This window comes from Epinephelus fuscoguttatus, linkage group LG14 (assembly GCF_011397635.1).
Source record: "Epinephelus fuscoguttatus linkage group LG14, E.fuscoguttatus.final_Chr_v1".
In the NCBI taxonomy this organism is placed as follows: Eukaryota; Metazoa; Chordata; class Actinopteri; order Perciformes; family Serranidae; genus Epinephelus; species Epinephelus fuscoguttatus.
This window is the reverse complement of record NC_064765.1, coordinates 20,542,114-20,568,387: the sequence shown is the minus strand read 5'-3', so window position 1 is coordinate 20,568,387 and position 26,274 is coordinate 20,542,114. Positions and strand designations below refer to the sequence as shown.

Genomic DNA, 26,274 nt, shown 5'->3' with positions numbered 1-26,274 from the left:
GCCGTGACCGCTGCTTGGCCGGTCAGTCTCAGATATAGCCAACCCTGAGCCGATCAAATTTACATCCATGCGGTGCACGATAGTTCATGTCGCAGACAACAGCACAGAAAGTAACTGACTATCGCCAGAGCTGCTGCAACCCATTCTCAAAAGTTGTATTTCATTCCCATGCATGCTACATGTGGTTTGAAAGCTACTGTTAAAGCTAGCTAGCAGACTGGGGTACACCACTTAAAGTGTGTAGTGTAGCAAAGTTAATCCTTTTATGTAAGTGGTTGGAAGATGCTACACTTAGCTTCTAGTCTGGGAGGTGTAACCAAAAAAAAAAAAAAAAACAAATTTGGGTGGTCTACTAGTTAGGTGAGTCTGCTAGTTAGGTAACCAGTCAAGATTACTAGCAGACTGCTGGGGTAGTTTTGCAGAAGTTTCACGTAAAAAAAAGCTAATGCTAATTGTTTCAATGAATGGTAAATGCCAAAACTATTAGCGCCATACTCAGTGTGGTATAGTAAATAAAAACACAGAGTTGATTGGTCCAACCTAGTTTGCTGGTAAGTCGCGTTAGCTTTCTTACAAAATCGGGTCCATCTGATAGATATGCCAGTTTATTGTGTTGCAGCAAAATGTTTAAATTCTAGTGACTGAAAGTAAAATAAAAAGGTAACGTTACCTGAGCTGAAGGGAAGCTGTCAATCAAATGGGATGTGATCACGCTCCCACAATTAAATAACTATGGACATTTACTTTCACACTGATTTTGGTGGATTAATGAGACATTCATCTTTAATATTATATATACTTTTTTACTATTTGAAGCCAAGTTTCCAGTGGCTTTGAAAAGTACTAAATATGTTTGTGTATGCTGTAAATTATAGTTCTTAAAAAGAAAGAAAATCCAAATGGTGCATCTCTAGTGATTCAGGAAACATGCAACTGGCATCTGTTCTGCTAATATCATCTGTATTTCTACAATTCGTGGTTCCCTCTCTCCAAATACATTACTGTATTTCTTAGTTTTAATTCATCTGCCATAATATCGCTCTAATCCCAGACTTGGCATAGGCCCAGGTCCAGCTATCAGTCTTTTCAGACTCATCCTGATGTCCTACATCAGTAACACTGTTCTTGTGTCTCTCCGTGCAGGTTAACTTTGTGGCATGCCAGTTGTTCGCCCTGCTGATGGCCGTGTGGTTTCGGATCTACCTCCACCCCAGTAAGACCAGTCCTTTTATCAGACATGTGGTGGCCACTCTGCTGGGCTTCTACTTGGCTCTCTTCTGCTTTGGCTGGTGAGTCACTCCTCTGTTTATCCCGCAGTTCTTTTCTTGTCATCACTGTCCTTTCATACTTAGCTCCTTCCTTCCTTCCTTCCTTTCTCAGATATTCTTCCTACAGTATTATTGTAGTGGGATCATTTGGACAGTGGACTGTGGCCGTGTACCAATTCCATGCTATTGTAAAAACATTACTATGCTGCTGGGTTGTTTGAAAGGATGTTGCTAATCTCATGGTTCAGTTATTGGTATTTGAAATGTCATGTTATGTAATGAAAGGAAATGTTATACAATGAAGTGTAATGAAGAACCCTCTTCTGCTTTCTACATTTCTTAGAGTGTGAATGTCGATTAATGAGTTAGCTGACTGAAAGTTAATCATAAATTATTTGATAAACTTTTAGGGAGTTAATGAAGCAGCTATGCCAAACATGTTGTTCGTCCCATCTTCTCATATGTTAGGGTTTGAAGCTCTTCTCTGTGATACTGTCTATGATGGTAAACTGAGTATTTGGGGGTTTTGAAGTGTTTGTCAGATAAAAAATAGCATTTTCTATACATAGCCTCGAGCTCTGGGAAATTATAATGGGCATTTTTCAGTTTTTATTTCACAAAACAGTTCATTAATCAAGAAATGGGCAGATTAAATGAAATTGATTTTCATACATGTAGGTCCTTCTGTTTGACAAAGTGTCACAACCTCATAGCAAACAACAGATTTTGTGACTGCACTGCATAAAGATTGCTGATATATGATCATGAACAGGAAGGCAAAATTTGAAGAGACTGAATAGTTAATACCATATTTGCACTCAGTTTGGTCTTCCTGAATCGGCTGTTGCCCCGATGTTTCCCCCTGCTTGCTAGCTTTGGCAAAATGCTAACATGCTCAATGTGTGAACACACCAAACGGATGTCAAAGAACTTGTTTGTTGCTTTGCTCACATTGCCTTTATTTTGGCATAAAAGTTGCACATGAACACACCACAAAGGCTACAGCCAACAGCCAACTAGCACATACGTTCTGCGCCTGCGTCAGAGTAATAAACTCTCCATACCAGTAGGTGGCGTTAGTTTGTATTTGTCATTAAAAAAGGAAAACAGTAGACCAACAGTATAGATTCAAGACACTAGTTAGCCAGTTTGCACATTACCAACACATCCTGATTTTGGAAGAACAAAGCATATTTACCGTGTGCGAGGGAACAGCGACTCAAACAAGTATGAACGATTTATGTTAAAGAGCTCATACAGCTCAAACAGCTAATAAAAGTGAACATACCTAATATAACAAGTTTATTTTGATCTCATGCCTTCTCTACTTTAGTTGTTTGCTTTCCTCACTTCTGTTTCACTTCTCGTGCACTGAGTTGAATGATTTTACTCACTAACGACTCCACTGGCTCAGACACCTATTCATACTTCAGCACCCTGCACAGACAAGAGCCGACTAATACCAGCAGTGTGGGATAAACCGCAAAAACTAGGGTGACAAACACTGACCGACGGCCGATTGTCAACTTGGTGTATCATGTCCTTTATCTGTTGGAAGGACTGACTGCTGGTGAGAGCTCCTGTTGATTTGATTTGGATAGAAAACTGACTGCACATTGTGTAATAATTAAATGTTACCTGAGCAGAAAATGTGAATTATAAGGAAATGAACATACAAATTTGTCAAATAAAAGATACATTTCCAGGCATATTGCGTTCATAATATCACATTTAAACAGGATAATGACACAAGATAATGAAGGAGAATCATGACTTAACAGTTTGGCTTATTGTACCATTTAATGTGAATTTCATTAAGTGCTTAATAGACTACTTAAAATTTCAGTGTCAATTATTTATAAGGCAGTAATCAATTAGTCTGAAATGACTCACTGACATTATTCACACACTTTTATCTATGATTTGTTGGTAATTTGGGGGATAGAATATGTATATATATATATATATATATGTGTGTGTGTGTGAAAAGTGTTGCAGTCATTGTTCCGCTCCTACAGTATCAGTCACTTCCCTGAGTTTGCAGTTTATTATTCTGCATTTGTTCTCCTGTCACTGTCCTACACCCTTTTCCTTGTTTGCAACTTGTCTGCCATCCTCCTCCTCCTCCCCTCTGGTTTCTGCCGCTCCCCTCGCCGCCCTTCCCCTCCTCATTCTCCCTCACCCCATCCTCATTCTCTTCATCCTCGCCAAAGCAAATGGGTCGATCGGACAGTAACGGATATCCAATTATAAAGCTATTGCCCTGTAATAGACAACCCACTGTACCTCTGGCAGAGTGCCTCTCTAAGTGCTGCTGCATGTTTGTGTATGTGTGTGTGTGTGTGTGTGTGTGTGTGTGTGTGTGTGTGTTTGTGTGTGTGTGTGTTTGTACAGGACGGCAAACCTACGAAACATTAGCCAGACATCCAGCTAGTGGAAAGATGCTAACCAGGTGAAATGTTACCTGGTCATGGAGTAGCAGGTGATAGGGTTTTATCTCATCCCCTCACTGACAGACAGGTCGTGTACTTGATGCAGCTGACACTGAGCTGTGGTTGGATCATGTTGTTTGTTGTGGCTGGGAGAGATGATGCAAAGACTACCTTCTAGTTAAAGCACGGCATCATGGTGTCGCACAGAAGTGACTCATATTTCTTAACCAAAGCATGAACTGATGTCTGTTAGCATTATCAAATTTTGATTTATTGGTACATACTGATTCTGAATATTTGAAGTAGTTTCAATTACAATGTGATTCCTTTATTAACAAGACAGGTGTTTGTTTTGCTGCCTCAAAACTCTGTTACCTGTCGTATTAAACCACACTGACTGTATCTGGATGTCTGGCTGTACCATAATCGAAGTTTATGCCAGAAGGGGGTGGGGTTTAAATTCAAAGTGGGTTTGGCCTCATTGGAAGTTGTTATTTTAAGCCTGGAATGTATATGGATTAATCAGAAGTCGCCATATTTATTAGCTATGAGAAAAGTATTCATAGAGCAGCCTCAGAATTGAGCTTTAGATCATTTTTGTGACCATGACCCATGACCATGAGCCCTGGGTAGTGACCAAAAGAATGAGATCATGGATACAAAGGTGCTGAAATCAGGTTCCTCCATGGGGTGGCTGGGCCCAGCCTTAAAGATGGGGTAAGGAGCTCCGATATCCGGATGGAGCTTGGAGTAGAGTGGCTGATCCTTCACGTCGAAAGGGGTCAGTTCAGGTGGTTTGGCAGTCTGATCAGGATGCTTCTTGGGCACCTCCCGTTAGAGGTGTTTCGAGCACATCCCACTGGTAGGAGGCCCCAGGGCAGACTCAGAACATGTTGGAGGGATTACATATCTCATCTGGCCTCTCAAGGCTCTCCAGGAAGAGCTGGAAAACGTTGCTGGGGAGAGGGATATCTGGGGTGCTTTGCTTGGCCTGCTCCCCCCACGACCTGGCCCCGGATAAGCAGATGAAAATGGGTGGATACATTTTTTCATCACAAGTAACAGATGAAACACAGCTACCCAAATGATGATTTTCCTTTATCACAAGTACAGAGAATGACACATTTTACTCGTATGAAACTCATACTTGTAAAAATTACATTATCTGTTTCCTAGTATTCGGCTCAACCCTAGTTACCATTAACAACAGAATCAGTAAAGGGGATTTTAACTGCTGCTTTTAAGTGCTGCAAAATGAATCTTCTGCTGTTCTCTTCTACCAACCAGGAAAAAATTCATTGCTGTCATGTTATAGCCTTTTTATCATTAACTTTTAATAAAAAAATTACATTCTACTGCCCTGAATATCATTTTTTTCCCTTTGGTATTGAAAATGGTATTGATTATTGATGTTTTTCAGGGTGTTGTATCAAAGTTAAAAATTACAATATTGTGTCCACACTAATGTCTATCATAATTAGGGATGCAACAGATGGTCCATTGGTGCTGTGTCTAACCTGTTGGACGGTCAGAGATCAGACCCTCAGCGCAATCCTGTTGTCTTCATCTGGAACTGTGAAAGACACATCGCGACATGTTTTGACCTCTAGACAGCATGTCACAGTTGTTTTTCTTCTTCTCTGTGTTATTTGCCGACTCCCAAACCAAATTTAAAGGTCCATGTACCGTCACCCACTGTGTTCGTATTATCGGCGCTATTTATCGGACTGTCCCATTATCGGACGATAATTTATTGGCCTGATATATATCGTGCATCCCTATTCATAGTAATAAAAATCTGTTTTTGTTTAAAATTTACATGAAAAAGAGGTTTGTCTTCCCCTAATGTGAGTTGATATTAGCATGTTTCCATACGTTTCAAATGATTTAGTTCATTAAAAAATATTCACTGCGATATATTAGGCTGCTGATTTGCTATAGTGTAAATGTGAATGTTTCAGATGCTGATTATAAAGGTATACAATGCCTTTCTCCTTACCTTATTCATTCATAAATCTGTAGAAAAGTGAGTAACAAGTGGAGGTAAAAGATGTGTACAGTAGCAGTGGAGATGTCAGAACTTATCGGCTATATCACCACACCTTAAAAACCAGCATGAAAAATAAGGAACTCAACATATAATTAGTCAGACAACACAAGTACAACGGTTGTATTGTATTCCCTAAGGCATGAATGGGTGTTTCCAGTTTATTGAGCAACAAAACAAGTATTGTGAAAAGATTCTTTGCATCAGGAAGAACAGACATACTGTTCTTCACTGTTAAACACAAACCCATCCCAACGAATCACACGTTTCCAACATAACAGATGTGAAATAAAAAAATATATGTGTATTATTCACACAGTTCAGGACTCTTGTGATGGACCTGCTAACCTGATGTCAGATCAATCTGACATCAATTTTATTTATTTAAAGTACCATTCATCTCAATAGCCTCTTTGTCCAAATGGGCCAAACAATCAATCAATGTGTCTGTGAAAGCCTGCCAAAGAGTTTTATGCACCGCAGGGATTATAAGAGCACAAGCTCCTTTAAATATCTATACGCAGATACATTTCACAAAGGTAGTATGTGGTATTTATTGTGCTTGGCGCAGTGTTGCAAGCTAAGTATCTTCTGTTAGGCACTAATTACAGGATTAATAGTGTCCTTATCACTTTAAAGTTCTGATCTTATAACACCAAACCATATAATGATGCAGAGGTGTAAATTAATGATTCAAAGGAGAGATGTAATTATTTGATAAACTTCTCAACCACATAAGGTCACAGTAACTGTTAATTGTTTATATTGTTCCTGACAGCTTCTGCCAGTGCAGCTCGCCTGTGTGAAATGCATGAATGCATCTATGCACACACTGCATATGCACCATTTCATTCACACACACATGTGTAATATTTTAAGACTTTGTTGCACACACACACTGTTCTTTCTTAGAGGGCACCTGGTTGCAGCCCTAGAGGATCTGTCTCGCAGATGCTGCAGAGTGTTGGTTTATTTTCGGATGAATTCCCTCTCTGCCAGACGCACGAGCTTGTTTCTGAATGTCACTGGAGAAAACAATTGAACAGCTGAAACAAACATGTTTGTCAAAAGGGACTGAGCTTATTTTGGCTTTTGCAGACATGTTTGTTTGATACATCAGAGGCTAACAGGTCAGATGTTAACAATGTCTCCACATATCTTTTTAATCCTGCACTCTTACCAAAGATGTTCCTATACCAATTTTTACTTTCCCAATACTGATTCTTTGCCATTGTGTAAAGAAAAACAAAAACTATTGAACAGCTGTATACTACTAACCCATTTCCATGTCAAGAAAATCAACTATCATATCATCATATCTTTGAGTGGGGCAACTCAATGGTTTGAGTTTAAGGTGTGAGAAAGAATAGCATCAGTAACATTGTTAACACTGTGCTACATTACAGAGAAATACAAAACCGTACTAATGAACCTTCATTAATATAGGCCTATATTTTATCTACAAGTGCACGTCACACACTGAGCGAGCCGCCTGTTTAATGACGCTGTAGGCAAAGTAGTAATGATTGTGCTAAGTGGCTAATGGGCATGTAGCTACTGACATGTTTCAGATGATACGTCATGTTTGTAGTCGACCAATGAAGATGAGTTTACATATCACCTTGGGTTCGTCCTTCACCTTCTCAAAATGATCTCACACTTTATATTTCCTGCCCGACATGTTATTAACTAGCCTGTGGAATAACCACAGGTACCAGCCCTGGAAATTAGAGGCCGTATATATGCCACGTATTTAACCTCCTGGAAACGTGAGGTCGGGCTCTGAGCGTTACTCTTGTGCCTTTTCCTGTGCCAGCTTTCAAGAGTGCAGCAGCAGGTTGCATCTGAAGTTGCTGTGTCTGTACTTTCAAATTAAATGCCTACACAGTCCAGTCATATAGGTTTTGATTTACTTTGACAAGCCGCAGTTTCACGTTTTTTCTGCAACTAAGTGACCAAAGAAATCTTGCGGACTAATGACCTTTCTGGTCGACTAACATTTGGTCAACTTTGAGGGGGCAGCCCTATATTACATAATACTTATCTGTTGCACTAAGGATAATCTACACATTGTTTATTACACTGAGGATATTCTACTCGTTATTTCGGTTGCTGCCCAAACAGATCTACTGATACTAGGATGGGGTGAATGTCACACTTGTCCGTTGGGCTTAGCCTCAGGGATCAGCGCAGTTACATACACAGCAACACAGCCTCTGATTCGATCGCACAGAAAAAGGTTTGTTGGAAAACTACAATGGTAATTTATCAGAGGCAATTTTAAGTGATATATATAAGTCTCTTGACTGCAGTGTTCCGAGGATATCTGACATCAACATGGTTAAATTCCAGAGTGGATTAGTGAATATGGCATCCTCGCTGTTACCCAATTGAGCATTTTCATCAGTATTGGGAGCATTTACAATATCGGTATCTGACCAGGTCTCTCTGGAGATTGAGACCCCCTGTCCCAATGAGATTACCTGTTAACAAAGGTTAAATACAAAATATAAAAAATTCCTAACCCCTTTATTTGTTGAGCAGTTCATTTGATTCGCCCAGCTCGTGCTCTCTTGTTCCCTGCCAACCCCCCGATGCCCTTGCCCTCTTTGTTGACTCACTCCTAACACAGTGTGGCATCTCTCTTCTCCTGGAGGGCCTGACGTCGGTAGAATCACACACTGTGCCCTTCAAAGACCCATCTGGTAGCTGCTGCCGCTGTTGAAATGTGTGTTAGCGGAGGTGGACACAAGTCAAGAGTTTGATCAGCACACACACACACACATCCATGCACAAGTCACTGTGATGATGGGATGTAAGGAACATTGTAGACTCACAAGTCAGTCTTTAGACGCTTTGCTTAACTAAAGACTGATGACTTTCTCCCTGATTTTGTGTTCAGATGGGCGGATACAATTTCAGAGTTTAAAAAACACTCTCTACGTTGCAGAACCAGTAGTAAATCTGCAGGGCGGTCCTTTGGTGGCTCGCTGAACTCTTGTGCTTGTAAACATAGTCTGACTAGAAACACGTATAGCAGAACAAAATGGCTCAGCCGTGCTCGCAGAAAACTCGGTCAAAGTTAGTGGATGTTTGTCGCGTTTGCGGCGACACATTCTCACCAACTAAAAGAAACAAACATAATCTTTTACAAGGCCATGACTCATCCGTCCGGCCGGACTATAGAGGCAATCGCCTTGTAAACAACAAGGCGATTGCCTCTATAGTCCGGGTAGAAAACCAGCAGAGCTTTTAGCTATATATATAGCCTGTGTATCACATTTTTCACATCACTGTATCACCGTTTAGACTAATCCGATGTTTGTAAAGTCTATAAACACAATGATTGAACAAACATTACTATTTCTGTGTGCACGTTTAGCTGGGCTAACCGTTAGCTGTTAGCCCTGTTAGCCGTTAGCAGTGTCTGTAATAGGTAATAACTCACTAAACAGTCCGTGAAAAAAATATCTTTTCCGGCGGATATCTTAGTTACAACATGATTGAACTAGCAAAGCAGTTTTGTGTTGCTATGTGTGGTATTTATTCAGTTTTGGGAAATCACGATGTCTAGAAAGCATCAGTTGACAGGGACAGCTAACACTAGCAGCAAAGCTAACATCAAGACGTCATCTGTTAAAAGCCTCCCGTTGTCGGATACGACATGAAACTACTCCAGTTAGCTCAATCATGTTGTAACTAAGACATCCACTGGAAAAAATATTTTCTTCACAGATGAGAACACGTTTGATGAAACAGAGTTAAATCTCTCGGCATCCATTTTCAAACTCTCTGTGTGTTTGTTTCCTTGTGGACAAAAAAGGGGGAGCACACATTTCCGAGACGGCGTGTTCTTTTCAAAAATGCAAGAGGCGTTGCTTTGTTGCCGGCCGTTTTTGCCGGTGTGTTAAACACACTTTAGAAAGGAGTGTCCCCAGACTATTAGAAGGCGGAGATCTCTGATTGTCTGGTGGCGAGACTAGGAACATTGCAGCTGGAAGGCATGAAAATCGATTGAGAACATAAGGTCATGGTGATTATTAGTGATCTGCCTTGTGATGGCAGATGACACATTACTGGTTACACAGGTCGGACTTCACATGGCTGATGGTGTGACTGTGGTTTCGTAATGATGTGCTGTTGTTTCCTCTTCCTAATGACTGTACAGGATGACAAAGCAGGATGTGGATGGTGATGCAGAGGGCAAATCTCATCTGATGTAGTCTTGTAAAAAGAATGTCCTGAAAGGGGTGTACGAAAATATTCATGGCATTGGTTATTTTTTTTGGGTTGTGTTTAAAGACCCGACAACTAGATAGCAGTGCTGTATTTAACCATCAGCCATTTGACAAGGTAACATATTTCTAAAGGACAGACCTATGAAACAGGCAGTCCTAAAGGTCGTACCACCAACTCTTTTAGTCGTGATACTTGTCAGATCTTGCCAATACACAACCCTAACGAACCAAGAAACCAAGAGAACATTAAAAGATGGATATGAGATCAATAAAGTCATTTGTGGTATGTGTCTCTCCGCAGGTATTCCCTCCATTTCCTGGTACAGAGTGGTCTTTCCTACAGTGTGATGGTCTTCGCTGGCCTGGAGCATATGCACAAGTAAGTGCACAAATCAAGTGCAAAAGTTGATTTAATCTGCACAAGGTTATTTGGCCTCATGATTCCTGGAAGTGTCAGAATTACACAGAATTGTGAAACACTCCATTTCCCATATTTGTAAACCTCAAAAGTGCAAGTGGAAGCACAAAAAAGACATTTGTCAAAGCCAGTGAACGAAAAGTCTTGTTAGAAATCTCAGATGAGATGTTAGATGATGAAAATGCGTCATATCAGTTAACTACGGCTGCCGTCTTCATTCCTTTGTCTTGTGTTTTTGAGGCATCTGAGCCTGGGTCACGATGACGAAGATTCTACCCCCTGGGCTCCCATCTGTGACCATGGCTCATCAAGACACACACATACACACACACACACACACACACACACACACACACACACACACATTGTCTTTGATGTTATTTTTACCAGAATTCAAGGTTACTAGTGCAGGTGTAAACAGTAGATATTGCCTCTGGGGAGAGCTTTTTAAATAGATAGTAACAAAGCATTAATCACTGTAGTGACCGCCCTCAGACAGAAGTGACTCAACACCTAATGACAGTGACCTAACACACACAGGACGTTTTTATCCGGACTACAATATGGCCTTTCAGCATATAGCAGTGGTTTACATCACATTATTCCTTGAAGTGTAACGCCCTATTAATGTGCTTTTAGCCTGGTGTTCTGTCCCTTGTGTGAGTGGGCAGATAAGCCGCTCCCTGTTACTGTAGCTCTTATAAAACTGACAAAAAGCTGTGGCTTTGGGTGTGGTCACCCAAACCAAACCAACACACCTCCATTGCATTCAGGGATAAAGTTCACCATGTCCCCCACTCCCTTGGATGAAAGTGCAGCTCAGGGGGCAGAGAGGAGGAGAACCATAGAAGCAGGACGCACTGACATGCTCATATGTTTGCAGAGGGCGTTGAAACTACTGCCTGGAGTTTTTGCATAACAAATGAATTGTTACCTCAGCAGCAGGTCGTGATTTAACTGGGACCCTGGGCTGTTTGGCGACTGAGTGTACAAGCCCTCCTAATGTTTAACCCATGGCCTTTGCTCTTTTAACTACAGTTGAGTTGGTTGCATGTCGTGGGGGGGTTGTATGCTTATGTATATTTATATTTAAGGGAATGTGACTCACTGTGGTTTCCATCTCCCAGTCAGCCATACCTCCTTTTTTATATTTTTACAGTATTAAAGTGACAGTGTGTAAGATTTAGGGGGATTTAGTGGCATATAGCAGTGAGGATAGCACATTGCAACCAGCTGAAACTTCTCCCAGTTAGGATTCTTTCAGTGTTTATTGTTCAGGAGGTTTTTACCGGGAGCTGAATTATCCACAGAGGTTTTGGGAACGGACCAGGGGTCTCACTTATAAACACTGTGTATGCACAAAACGAGGCCTGAAAGAGGCATACAACACTTCCCACGCTAAAGTTGTGATCTATAAAAACAAACTTGATGGGAGAAACTTTGACCCATGCTTATGAACATTTTAGAAAGGGGATATTGGCGATGCAGATGGTGAGGTGGAAGCCTGATTGTAGATATTGTCAGATGTGTTTTGGAGCATGCCATTTTTGGCTTTCGTCTGTACATACATTTTTAGTATGGATCCTACACACACTTGTAAAAATGAGACCCCAGATGATTATAACTGGTGGTTAAGACACTGGATAACGCAGTTTCATGTTACAAATGAATGTTTCTCTGACACTGTTTGGTGCATTGTAGACGAGCGGCTCAGCCACCACATGCTAATGTAGGGCTACTATAGAAACATGGCGGTGAACATGGCAAGCTCAATAAACGAGGACCCTCTCCCTATGTAGATATAAACAGCTCATTCTATGGTAACACAAACAAAAATCTTATTTTTTTAGGTGATTATACACAAAAAACATACTTATTATATTCTATTTCTGCCAATATATCCCCCTAAATCCTACACACTATACCTTTAAAGGTCCAGCATGTAGGATTTAGTGCCATCTAGCGGCGAGGTCGCAGGTTGCATGTAGGAGAACTACTGTGGCTGATGCGAAAATGCAAACATGCAAATGGCCTTATCTAGAGCCAGTGTTTAGTTTGTCTGTTCTGGGCTACTGTAGAACAACATGGCAGACTCTGTGAAAGAAGACCTGCTTGTTATGTGGATATATTAATGCTTATTATAAGGTAAAACAAACACAACAATTCTTATTTTTAGGTGATTTTAGGTGATGTCAGAGTATTAAATACCATTTCTGCCTGTGAATGGCCCTAAATCTTACACACTGGACCTTTGCTTATGATAGTACAGCAAAGAAGAGATCGAATGAATCAGTATCAGGCTGAAAATATGCACTTTTATCTATCTATCTATCTATCTATCTATCTATCTATCTATCTATCTATCTATCTAAAATCAGCTCTCACTATGAGACTTTCTTGCTGTACTTTGGGGTCACGCCCTGAACAGAACACCACTCCCCATACAAGTGCGCTGTGGCAGGACTTGTGTTCTCTATTTGTTGTTCTCCCACTCAGATACCAGACCCATGGGGGGGGAGTGTACAGTGAGTGCAGCGCAGTGTGTGACAGCGGAGTTGCTAAAAGCTTTTCCTGGACTGTGGGAAAGGCTGTGAATGTGAGCTCAGCTTAGTGTGGCTATAGACTGACCACTTTGTTTTGCAGCGAGGCATCATGTTACATACTATTCTACTCCCATGTAGCTCTGGATCGCTCACACTTTCCCCCTCTACCACTCCTCTCGCTCTCTTTGACAGTCCGCCTGTTGGATGTGTTGAGCAGACAGGGAACATTCGAGACGCTTACCTAGTGAACACAGCACTTCCTGCTGATTGACGAAGGGGGGAGAACTGTGAAATCGTTCGATATGGTGTAACCAAAGAAGAAGCGACAGTGACAGTGACAGTGACAGTAATGCAAGTGCCCTCTTTAATGGATACTGAAGAGGAACCGTAACAAAATTCTAATAACTCAGACTGTTAAAGAAATAAGACAAGCTATCAAGCTGGATGTAAATATAGTCTTTTCAAGTCATCTTTGTGCTCTATCATCTCTTAAAGCATACTCTATTGGTGAAGCAAATTTACAACATGGCAAGTTTTTTTCTAGGTCAGTGGTTTTCAGTTTTTGTTGGCTTCTGACCCTTATTATGAATCATTGTCAATTTGCACTCCCTCGCCTCTTGTCTACCGGTTATAACCAGTTTGATCAAAGAGGTAGTTTTTCTGCTTTGTCAAATTCACTGACAAGGTAAAAATAGACAGTGATTCACAAAGAAATAAAGCAGAAATTAGATGAAAGACTGAAAAACAAACTCAATTATGTGAACCAGAAATTAGTCTTTTTCATCTCTCTTCCTCTTAGTCATCTTGTGACCCCTCGGATGTATCTTGTGACCTCTTGCGTGGGCTCTGACCCACAGGTTTGAAACCTCATATTAAGCAAAGGTTGCTACAGTATGTACATATGTCTTTGACTACCTGGAGCAGTGGGGGTCGACTGAGTTTGACTGGAGGAAGGAAGCATTATGCAGATAGTTGAGACATCTTCATGCTGATATTTCTCAGCCTCCCTTTAACCATACAGCTTACAGCTTAAGAACACTAAAGCAGAGCAGACACTTGCCAGCGCAAAGGCTTGGGTTTGAAATTAAATTTGTTGTAGTTTAGCCTCTCAGAAATTTTATCTGCTGCTTGGGAAATCTATGTGCTTAATGAAGGAATAACTTTTGTCAGTCAATGTCAAGAATGATGACATTCGATATTCTAGATATTTACACAAAAACCAAGACATGCATGGTAAATTCCACTGTTTGAATTACACTGTAGGTTTTGAGGAAACCCTAATTTTTTGAGGTGGGAGGCTCCTGTACACTAGAGGTGTAAATCACCAGTTTCATCACGATAGGATATTATATTGATTCTTTCGACAACAATATGACAAGTCTGCCACCATACCATTAGATTCGATGCGATTCAGAGGCCTCCAATCGATAAGAGATGATGTTATCTGCCCATTTAACACCATCAGCTACAGAAGAAGCTGCCATCCCTTTCTTTTGTGCTTTTGGCCATAAAAGATAAAATCAACACATAGATACTCAGTGCAGTAAAGTTGACTTTAAACTGACTCTACTAACACGCATAAAACAGCACATGACATAAGTTAGCCTTCTGGGCTTTCTCCATCTTTTACATAAAACTTCAGGACTTAAAACCCTGAAGGCAAACTTCTCCCAAAAGCCATAAAACAACAACATTGTTTAACAAAAGTATAATATTGAATTTAAACTGTCAAGGTTTGTAGACAAAGCAGTTGTTATTTGCTAGTCACACATTATTAGCTTAAGCATGCCTGTGGATATTCTCATTTATCCAGGTCATAGTTATCTCAAGGCAATTGACTAGTTCAGCCGAGTCAGACAAGCATGAACTGATGAAGCCTCTTGGATAAGAGGTGAAACATCTTCTAAGACAAAACTAAGTCCAGTTGCGTTCGATTCAATTGCCTCGAGATAGCTTAAGCATGTTTACATTGCATAAATTAGCCTAGCGGCTAGTGGACTTTTTTTACTCTACCCATAGCTTAACAAATTGACTTGTAACGTTATTATTTTTCTTACTTACCTTTGATTAAAGCCACTGCGTCTACTGACAGAACAGCACAGGTGAATTTCAGCCTGCATGCACGTTTTTTAGACGAAACGTTACGTTGTGCTTTATCTTGTAACAGCATTGTTTATGTATGGCATGTGCTCTGTCTGTTGACACTGCTTATTTATTCCTGATTAAATAACGTTATCCTCATCATCTGTCTCTTCGCTGCTTGCCATCTGCCTGTTGCTGTTTGACGGTGACACAGACTTTCAAAATAAAAGCCTATATATACCATATGTATCATATGGATCGATGTTTTGACTTTGCATCAATGACATTGGATCGCTGATCACTGAATTGATATATCAATCTAGACCTCTCCAGCCACCAGTCCACGCTCCATATTTGGTCCGGACAGGGACTTGAACAGGCGACCCTCAGGTTCCCAACCCAGGTCCCTATGGACTGAGCTACTGCCGCCCCAACTGTACACATACACGTGCATAAATGGATGCGCCAGCCTACGTGCAAACATATACTTCATTTCAATTCATACAGAGAATATTCAGCTTGGGGAACGGAAACTTTCACCATTGCAATGTTTTTTTAATCACTCTCCGTGGTCTGGAAGCACCTGTGTGCTCTGAGCACATCCGCTGTCATTTTCTTCAGACGACATTAATAAGTGAGCATGTGTGGTTTATACAGTAACGTGTGGGCGTGTAGCCCTATCCAGTCATACACTAACCTCACTAAACATATCTTTCTGTTGAGCATTTTCCCTGTTAACAAAGTAGCAGATTCTCTGGCAACAAGTTACCTGCATTTGCCCAGTGGTTGGTGCTTACACTGATTTAAAGCTGTCAAGGATGGTCTGCCTACCCATGAAACCACTCTACTACCCAACTTATCGCCAGGAGGACCTGAGTTAAAGATGAAAAGGAGAACTGTCATTCTATCTGTAACATAAGCGTGCAATTTAATTGAAATTCATATTAGTTTTGGTGTGAAAGCATGACTGTGAACCTGACGGTGATAAGCGTGCAAATTACTGACTCACAGTCGCATGCTGAACAGATGGAAATTTCCTCTGGATCCCTGTATGCATCTGAGCAAGCATGAAGTGTGCCTGGAGGCATTTACTATGTGTACACAACCTCAGAGAGAGGTCTTGCAGTGTTCAGACATTTATTTATAGCCTGTTTTTTTCGTTTTCATCGCTCCCATATGCAGTGTGTATCCATACCTGCGGCTCCTGTGTGGCTCCTTGTCTCCATATTGACCAGTCTGCCGCTGTCCCACAGCAGGAGGCCAGCCTACTTTAGTCCCAAGCTCCATCCGATGCCTTGAGTGGAAATGAAACACCCCCCTCTGAGCTGTGAATTACACAAACACAAATCAGAGGAGGATAAAGACAGGATCCCTGGTGGCGCTGCAAATATAGCTGCTGCAACACATATAGCTCATATCACCACTCATGGCTGCAGGAGTGTGCTGCCAGTGGAGCAAGCTGATCTTGGTGAAACAGGGGTGTTGCTAAGGATTCAAAATGTTAGTAGTTTCTCACGCTGCTAAAATGTCTGTGATAAGATATGTAGTCTCGTGTGGAGCATCTTCAGTCTTTGTGTTGAAGCCAGTAAAATACATGCCTGAGGTACCTCTTCTGTTGTTTTTAATACACATACAAACCTGTTCATTTTATCTTGACGTTGCTAGAGTGGTCTGCAGCAGGATATTGTCACCAGCTTCAAGAAAATGTCAACTTAGGTAAAATGCTGTTGTGAGCAAGAGTAACAAGACAACTTATCTTACTCTACAGGCAGGATACTTGCTCAGGTGTTTCTTTCTACAGTGTATAACACACACACAGTGAGCAGGGAAATAACTTACTATATATTTTGCCTTGTAGGTTTTAAATGTGTTACAGTGAATTCTAGTTCCTTGGGTCAAACCTGTGAGGATACTGTGAAGCTTTTGACTTTGATTCCCACTCAGGTCACTATGCACTTATGTTACTGTTATTCCCTTTTAAATAACAATATCCACATTCTTATTTTTACCTTTACCCCTTGATTTGGAGTGCCCCTTTACCCTGCAGAGTTATACGGTATAGTGATTGAAATCTTCCCCTATGGAGCAGGACAACCCTTCAAGACCCTGATATGTCAACATGTAGTCGTTGATAACGTTAACGTAAGGATGCACAACCATGGCTAAAATGGTCTTTTGTCTCTTTTGTCTGATGGAGATAGGGTTTCGCACTATTGATCAATCATACAAGTCATCAAATAAAAAAGAACACTGCTTCACTTCCAGGCCTCTAGCGGTGTGCTAACGTAAGCAACTCATGTTCCTTTCCTGCCAAGCCACACTGACATTAGAGGTGCAGCAACCTTCCTGCTGGACTTCAATTAAATTTCAGGCATCATATGCCACCAAAAGTTGGGAATAGGACATGGAAATATGTCAAAACGCAAGACTGTCATGCACAAATCAGCAATAACCATTTAACCTTGGCTAGCTAGCTAGTTAGCTACCAAGTCATCAGCATATTGCTAGCATTTTTTTAATGCTTGTTTAAAAGAAAGGGGTGTACTACATTGAAACAAAATGAAACTAAGATAATATGATGATTATTGCATTTTTTACATGTTTATTAAAGAAGAAAATACATTTGTGGGGTTTTTTTGTTACTCGTGCAACCATCTTAAGTGCTTCATCGTAGGCAACTGGACTTTGTTAAAGACATTTCACCTCTCATCCAAGAGGCTTCTTCAGTTCTGAAGAATGTCTGAAAAGCCTCCTTCAGCCAGAACTGAAGAAGCCTCTTGGATGAGAGGTGAAAGGTCTTCAAGAAACTCAAACAAGTCCACTCTCCTATGATATAGCACTGAGGATTACCATGAACTTGATGACTGAGAATCTTCACTGACATCTCTTGCAACCATCTCGCCAATGATTTCCAATAACACTCGGTGTGTGTTTTTGAAAAACCTCTGTTTGGAGAACCATGTACCCCCTACACTTCACCATACCCCTCTATCCCAACATGAAATGGGACACCCTTCCCCTAGATGTGAGCGCATAAGACGTGGAGTTAAGGGCTAAAGGGTGTATTGGGATTGAGCCCGAGTTTATGGGCAGGTCTTCTGTTGTTTCTGGAAGGCAATAGGCAATAGTGGAAAGTGTTAGCTAAACAACACTTAGGGGGTCCTATACAGAAAGCTCCAAGAGGAGTTGCCCTAGAACCCTAATGGTTAATACGCAGAACACATACTTAAAACGTCTGTGGACCTTTGTTGCATGTAGTACCCCCTCTCTTTCTCTATGTTCCCGGTATTTTTTAAGAAGGGATAATGTACATTAACCCACATTTAAACAAATGTCTATGCTGAAAGTTAGCTGAAAAGCTAGCTTTCATCAGTAGTCCCCTTGTCTGATGTTAACAGATCTAGAATAATAAGAAGAATACAATATGAAGGATAAGATATGTACAGTGGTTAATCTAAATCTTGAAGCAGAAAGTGCTATAAAACCCCTTTGTTACAAAACTAAATTACTCACCATAAAACACACCTTTTAATAACTAGTATTACTCGGTGTATCCATGCAGTACATTTAAATGAGCCCTGTTGCTGCAGGGCTTGATTCAGAATATGGAGGCCTTTGTAAAAATCCATGTCGTCTCTCATGTAAGCAAGATTCTTAAAACATATTCTGTACACTGAAAAACAGGCCAAATGTGGGTTGGATACAAATGCACAACTCTTAACTCTCAGGTCTGAAAATATTTCATGTTGCAAAAGTCTGTGTTGTTTACTTTATATTGTGTTCTAAACGCTTGGCAGTGGATATCAGATGATGTCTTCTTGGCTGCGTCTTGGACTGCAGCTACAGTAGGCTCTCAGAATCAAAAGGTCCTGTTGTGTCTTATCAGCAGTGCAGCCTCGCTCTCGCTGGTGTGTTGTGTTCCTCCTCAGAGCAGCACAATCCTCTTATTGTTGGCAGCAGAGGAATGCTAGCTCGCTAGCTTTGACTTGGGCTGACTCTGCAACAGCTTTGTACAACACAACAGGCTTTAGTGCTGCTCTCTGGCTTTGGTCTTCAGTTGAAAGGTTGTGTTGTCCTCTGTCTTCAACCACTGATCCTGAATCATTACTGGAGCCTCCTTTGCTCTTTTGTCCACTTTTTGACCCTCTTACCCTTTCCATAGCTACGCACTGGTGCAGAGGCCACTGTCCTTTGTACAGTACTGTACTGGAAAAAAGTCTTTACTATGCAGCAGATATGAGAGCAAAGGGATGGACTAACAACTCTAAAGTAAAACATTCACAATATGTGCATTAAGATGCTCCACCTGAAAAGCTCCATATCACCTTAGAGATTAATTTCTCTTTTCCTTCCTTTCTCTGCACAGGTACTGCTTCATTGTGACGCTCGGCTACCTGATATTGTGTCAGATCACACGAGTCTACGTGTTCGACTATGGCATGTACTCTGCAGATTTTACAGGGTAAGCCACACTAAAAGCTCTTAATAATCTTTTTTGTGTTTGATTAAGAACCAAAAAACCACCTCTGATCTTTATTCTGAATGCTATATGGAGTACAAAGCCAAAAACAAGAAGTTCCCAGTAAGAGTTGGGGGAATATTGCATATGACTAAACCAGTGTAAGCTAAACAGAAACAAGAGCGTGTCACACTGCTGTGTCCGCAGGAGAACGTCGATAGCGACTCTTGTGGTTGGTTCCCACTCCTCCAGACTGTCTGACAATTCAAGCAGACAGCCTGCACTCTCAGCAGGGTGGGGGTGGCTAGTTGCTAAGCAACCCAATGCAAACCCATACTGCCTCTGCGAGGGCAGAGATTTCTACTACATCTTTCATTCCTCTTTTTTTTTCTTAAAAATGTCAGATTCACATTTTCCTTAACGTCACTGTGACCCTTATAGATAGTCAGATAGTCAAAAATGTCCCTCTAATTTTAGTGGAAGACCAGAGGCCTGTATTACAAAGCCAGTTCAACTTATTCAGGATATTTTTACATTAACTGGCTTGACTGACCCTAACATTTCCTGTCTGGATAACTGATAGCACAAAGCTAATTATGAGCAACATCATCAGAACCATAAATGAAGTAGGCTGCTTCATATGAAACGAGATGAAATGGTAACAGTAATCACCTGCAGGAATGTTTAGGCCCTGTTTAGACGACAACGGTTTCTCTAAAACGCTGTAGTATGCACGCCAGGCCAATTGGTGGCAGTGTAAATTTGCACAGCAACACCACGGCATGACGCCTCGCGCCTGCGCTGAAGCGCCTTCCTCTACAACGCAGTGATTACAAACCAAAACAAAGAAAACACAGTGGCGAAAGCATGCACAGATAACTGTCTGGATGGACGACGAGGTGGAGTTGCTGCAGTAACAGATCTACACTTCACTTCAAATCAACAGGGTGAGCAGCACAAACAGAGCTCGTCATTGTTGTTGTGACGATCGACTTTCTCGCACTTGCCTAGTGACTGGAACCGTAATGCGCATGTGCGAAAAGTCTCCGTTTTCAAGTTTACCGTTTTCAGTTGAAATCGTTGTCGTATAAACGGGACCTTAGTCAAAGGGACACAAAAATTGGTGTGAAATGTAAACAACAGCCTGTAATCTTATAATAGAAGATGACAAAACACAGGACGTTATTCCCAAATATAAAATGAAGGCCAAGACTTAAAATACACATAGGTATTATTATATATGAAAGTCATATAGAATATTTTCTGCTCTGAATATGTCACATAAATCTCTTTAAAGTAATACCAGGAAGAGGAAGGAAGAGGGGTGAATAGTACAGCACTGCATTTGGCCTTAAGGATAGAGAAGAAGAATAGAAATAATAGCCACAGGAAGTTAAAGACAGGTGTGCAGTTATAATGGGGGAAACTTCCTATTGTGATGGTACTAGTGTGGAGGATACTGTTACTATAATTACTAGGTAAATTGGCATGAAAGGCCATGAAGAACATGATGCCACCAAAACATAAATATGACCAAAACGAGTATTCAAAATAAAGTGTAGTCAAAACAAATGTATGAGCTGCACTGATATTCTAAATATTAACATGACCTTTTCCCCTTTTGATGTTCCTTATCAGGCCCATGATGGTCATAACACAGAAGATTACCAGCCTGGCGTTTGAAATACACGATGGTAAGACAAGCATCAAAGTGTCTCTTTAAAGCATGTGTGTTTCCAGTGTGTGTGTATGTGTGTATGTGTGCATCCTCTGTGGAAAAAAAAATAAATAAAAGGCAGACGTGACAGAAGTGAAAATGGTTCAGTTCTCTTTGGAGTTTCCAAACAGATCACATGGCCATGTTTCCAAGCCAGTAGTCAGGTCTGACAATGGGCTAGTGAACCAGAAACAGAGCATAAACACAGTTATGTAATGGAGTAGTGACCAAGTATGCACTCTCCCCTGCTCTGCCTCTCTCAAACAGTTTAATGGCTGACTTTGGACACGGCTGCATCCTCTTAAACACTGTGTAGTAATGCTTTAGCCATTTATTAGCAAAATGTTAACCAATGTACCGTCCATGTAGTTGGCCTGTCATGTCCCATGCTAATGCTGAATTACCAGCTCATTACCACTGCAGGTTAATGAGCAGTAAATAAATAAAGATAGAGACTTGACACTGAGGTCAAAATAAACAAGTGTGATCGAGTATCAGAGAGGCTTAGAGGCTGAGAGGATGACGAGAGTCACTCATAGCTTTTTAGTTCCCACTTGGAGTCTTAAGTCCCCCTCAGGATATTCTAGACTGAACACAATCAGCAATCTGATAGCAGTTTGTGTATTGATGTGTGTGTCGGTGGGTGCATGCATGTGTAGGCAGTGTGGGGTAGAGTAGTGTTTTAAATTCTGTTCAGGTCACTGATTCTCCTCGCAACTGTGAGTCTAATGAGAAACTAAGACTGTAATCCCCATCCTCAGAGAACTGTCACACCCTGATACCTGTCTGTTGCTCACACACACACACACACACACACACACACACACAACACACACACTACACAGTATTTTGCCTTTTTTGGGGACATACAGTAAAATACTGATTGCTCATATTCCACCCCAAAATCAAAAAATACATATGTTCCTCTTACCTGTAGTGCTGTTTATCAGTCTAGATTGTTTTGGTGTGAGTTGCTGAGTGTTTGAGATATCAGCCGTAGCGATGTCTGCCTTCTCTTGAATATCATGGAGCTACATGGCACTCAGCTTTTGGTGCTCATGCAGGTGCTGTTTTCTTTTTACAGCCAACGGTATCACTGTGCAAGATGAAGCGTGCATCTACTGCTAGCTCACCTAGCTGTCACAAGCATGAGCCTTGTGTTCATGAGTAGATGCATGCTGCCTTCTGCGCTGTGATTCGGCGGGTGGGTGTAATTTGGTAGAAGAAAATAGTTCCCACATCAAAGTCTGTGGATTATCTTAAGTAATAGGGTCATGATTTCTGGAAAGAAATAATTCTGTTGAGTTTTTCAAATGTATTTATTTTTTTTTTGGCGCTTTGAGCACCATAAGCTGAGTGCCATCTAGTTCCATTACATGGGAAGGGTAGGCATCTTTATGGTCGACATCCCCTACCCTCGGCAACTCATACCAAAACAATCTAGATTGATAAATACCACTACAGAATAAAAACAAAAATATAAATTTTGGTTTCGGGTTAACTGTTCCTTTAAAGCCCTGTTTCCACCAAACACTTTCAGTATGGTACCTGTGGAACCAAAAGTAACCCTCCAGATATGATACCTAGACCCTTGGTCCGTGTAGCGTTTCCACCACAAACAGTGCTCTTAAATGTGGATGGGGTTGTTGTCACACACTGCTTCATCCAGCACTCACTGTATTTCCTCATTACTGATGACACGGACGGAAGTCTGCACCTTGTTTATCGTCCACAGAACAAGGCTGCACATTGACAAAATAAACAGCCTTGTGAGTAAGCACAGCCTTGCACCATAAGCTGTTCAGTCAACCTTATGCATGTATCCAATGATGCAAAAGCTAGCCATGAGTGTTCTTCATAACCAACTGAAACACATTTATTTGATCAAATTTATATAGAGAGTTGACCTTTACCAATATCAACAGTAACCCCTGTCAGGAGGTCCTCTTGTACCCCCTTTCCACCAACATAGAACTGGTTTCATTTTGGTTCCTGCATCTAATTTTGATCTGTTGAGGGCATTTCAACCAAAAGTAAAATGGTTCAGAACCTGAAAAGCTGTTTCCTAGCTTGAACCGAAAAGTAGCAGGTTTTCCTTGACTTGTAGTGCAATTCGTGACACCACCAGTGAGTGTGTCGTATTCAACAGGCTGGAAAGAGTCTTGTGAGTAATGGTGTTCAGTGTCTTCTTATCTTCAACAGCTGGTCCATGCTTGGTTTTTGGATAAAAACAAATTTCTGATTTAACAGAACTAAAGCTCACAGGTAATTAATGTGAGCTACCATCTTGCTACTGCTGTTTACTTCCATTGTGTATCATGCAATGCCTTCTGTTGATGACGCATCCTTGATTACAATGGTTCTGATCAACATTGGTGGAAATGCAGGCTGGTTCGCCAGAATGGAACCAGAGCTAATTTGGTGGAGAAGGGGTATTAGAGTATTTATCAGTGGGAGCCGACACAAAAGTACAACCAGATCCATCCCACATTCTTTGCACTCTTTGCACTGCATCTCTTACTGTCCACTGTTTACTCAGCGGGAGGAAGTTGGTATTGTTTACATAACAGGCAGATTCACACATGCCCCTCCTGCCTCCTGAACCAGTATATGTTGCAATGACAGGGACCTTTGACACTACAGTGTGTGTTGTTACACCTGCCAACATTGCAGGTCAGCACTTGTCATTGCTATGAACGTCAGAGTTTTGTCAGAATACACGTACTGGACGTTTGTTTACTCTGTACTATTACCCTGTCATCCATTCCTCCTATTTCCACTGAATGAATCTGATTCTCAGAGCATGAATTGCAGGTGTATATGTGCACAAATAAAATGCCTTTTTTAATGTGAGACGTATCTGATTGTGTCTGTCTGTAGGGATGACCAAACGAGAGGGGCAGCTGACTCCCACTCAGAAATACCTAGCTATCAGGTATGTGACTCAGGTATGTTTTTACTGCTTCAGATGATGGGTTTATCAAGCTGAATTTAAAAAGTTGACATGGTCTTAAATTAGAGTTATTGAACCCTCCCTCCCTTTATTTTAATAAAGGCTTCGTTGCTCTCTGCGTAGGAAATCACCACACTGCCCCTGTTTCAGGCTCTCTCTGGTGTTGTCAAGCAGTTGTTAGGCACTCAGTATCTAGGAAACCACACATTCACTACTCTCATGTGAACTGTATTGTAGGAATGCCCTACCCTCCATCTGTCCTGCATTACAACTGCAGATTCCTCTCCATGACAGCTACTATTGGAGATGGTGGTGCAGCTGAGGCGCAGAGACAATGTAAAATACAGGATTTTAGCGGGGAGATGAGTTGCTAGTGCAAGATAACAGGGAGTTAATATGTGATCACAAAGCTGAACAGAACAGAGATAAGAGACCGAGCAGAGAGCAGCACAGACATTTTGACACGATCAGTTCAAAATCTGTTAAGCATAGCTTGGAATACACTGAACAATGGGCACAATGGGATTGCACGGATCAGAGACTGAGCTAGTGTATGAATAAGGTCCCAGACAGAGTCCTGCACAGCTCTGATTTTTAAGGCCTGCTCCCAAACTGTAGCTGTAACATGCAGTGCCACACCCAACCTGCCACCTGTACATATAGCCAATTAGTTCTGCGACCTGATCTGACCTGACGACACAAGATCCTCGGACCAACCCAGGATTGCAAATCCTATAATAACTATGCCCTGTTCAAGTGATTTTGTTTGGCAGCACGTTTAAAGAGATCATTTTGGGACATGTGAAGCTAAGACAACATACAGTATAATGTGCCTGTTAGGAACACACTGGGTTGAAGACCCGACACAGGATTAAAAATGTTAAAGCCTCAGTGTATAAAAATGGTGAGTAACAGTGACATCAGCGGTCAAATTCTAGATTGCAGCGCTCACTCACGCTCACTCACTCACCCTTGTCGGGTAAGTGACGGTGGCCTCGTAGGACAAAAAGCCTTGCACAGACAGCAGAGTTTTTAGAGTTTTTCAGGAGTATCTAGCGACGAGGTGAATATTTATTTAGGAATCTAAACCATGTTACAGTATGTTATAGCTTACCAGTGAGATAAAGGTTATCTGTGAGATATATGTTCGGAGTATTTTATTTCTAACTGTTTTCGGTAACACGAGCATTAGCGCAGTAATGCTAAAATAACACGTTTTATGTGATAGTCACGGCACAGTGCGGCAAATATAGGTTGGTACGATTATAATATATGCGTTTCCAGAGTGTTCTTCCACAGGACACAGGGAGATGAGGGAGAGGGAGAGGAGGAAGACCAGGGAGAGGAAGGGGGCGAGGGGGTAACGTTAGAGGCGGTGCAGGAACGGCCAGGCGAAGAGGTGTGTCTCGGCTACCCAGAGGGAAGAGGAGGAGGAGAGGGTGGCAGCCTTCGCAGCAGCGCGAGAGGAATTAACAGATTAGGCTGTAGGCTAGGTTAACCATTTAGCTGTAGCTCTGAGAAAACGTTAGCCAAGGCTAGGATAACGTTAGCACATAAATGTAGCCATCACTCGAACTTAGACGAGAGGGAAAAGTAGTTGCAAACATGAAGCCAAAATGATTTTAAAATATCAGATTGAATTACCTGTCTAGCAGAAAGCAGGCAACCTCCACATCCCTTGTGAAATCCTTCTCCTTCAGGAGTTCTTTCCACCTGGAATAAGCAACGCCGATATTCACTCACGTTTTGTCCCTTCCTCGCTTAGCTGATCTTTTTCTTTTATTTGGTGCCGTGGTTTCCCTCTTACGGGGTAAAACATATGTGTGGTCCTCCATTTAAAGTGTGACAGAATCATAAAAGTACAAAGCAGGTTCACGCAGAAGCGCCCCGGATTGATCTTCACCATAACCATCTCCAGTGACGGCAAGTTCTAGGTAAACGCGAAAGGTGAAGCGCGTGTATCTCTTTCGGCCACTGTATTCAAATATGGCAACGCAAGAGGGCAGCTTCCAGCAGACCGCACCCTGCCTGTGTATATATACACAGGCGGGGCGCGATTTCTCTATATATAGAGAAATCATTCTAAGCCTGTGAGAAAGCTTCCATTTGTATGTGAA

General features: G+C 41.4%; 1 protein-coding gene across 1 annotated transcript in view; it reads left to right on the top strand.

Annotated features, from left to right (window-relative positions):
- The window catches only part of mboat2a (membrane bound O-acyltransferase domain containing 2a), a 69,928-nt gene that overhangs the window by 32,555 nt on the left and 11,099 nt on the right, over window positions 1–26,274 (top strand). The window contains exons 2-6 of the mRNA XM_049596559.1: window positions 1,144–1,289; window positions 10,287–10,364; window positions 19,395–19,490; window positions 21,126–21,181; window positions 24,085–24,139. Coding sequence (XP_049452516.1) covers window positions 1,144–1,289; window positions 10,287–10,364; window positions 19,395–19,490; window positions 21,126–21,181; window positions 24,085–24,139 — 431 coding nt within the window. The remainder of the gene's footprint in view (window positions 1–1,143; window positions 1,290–10,286; window positions 10,365–19,394; window positions 19,491–21,125; window positions 21,182–24,084; window positions 24,140–26,274) is intronic.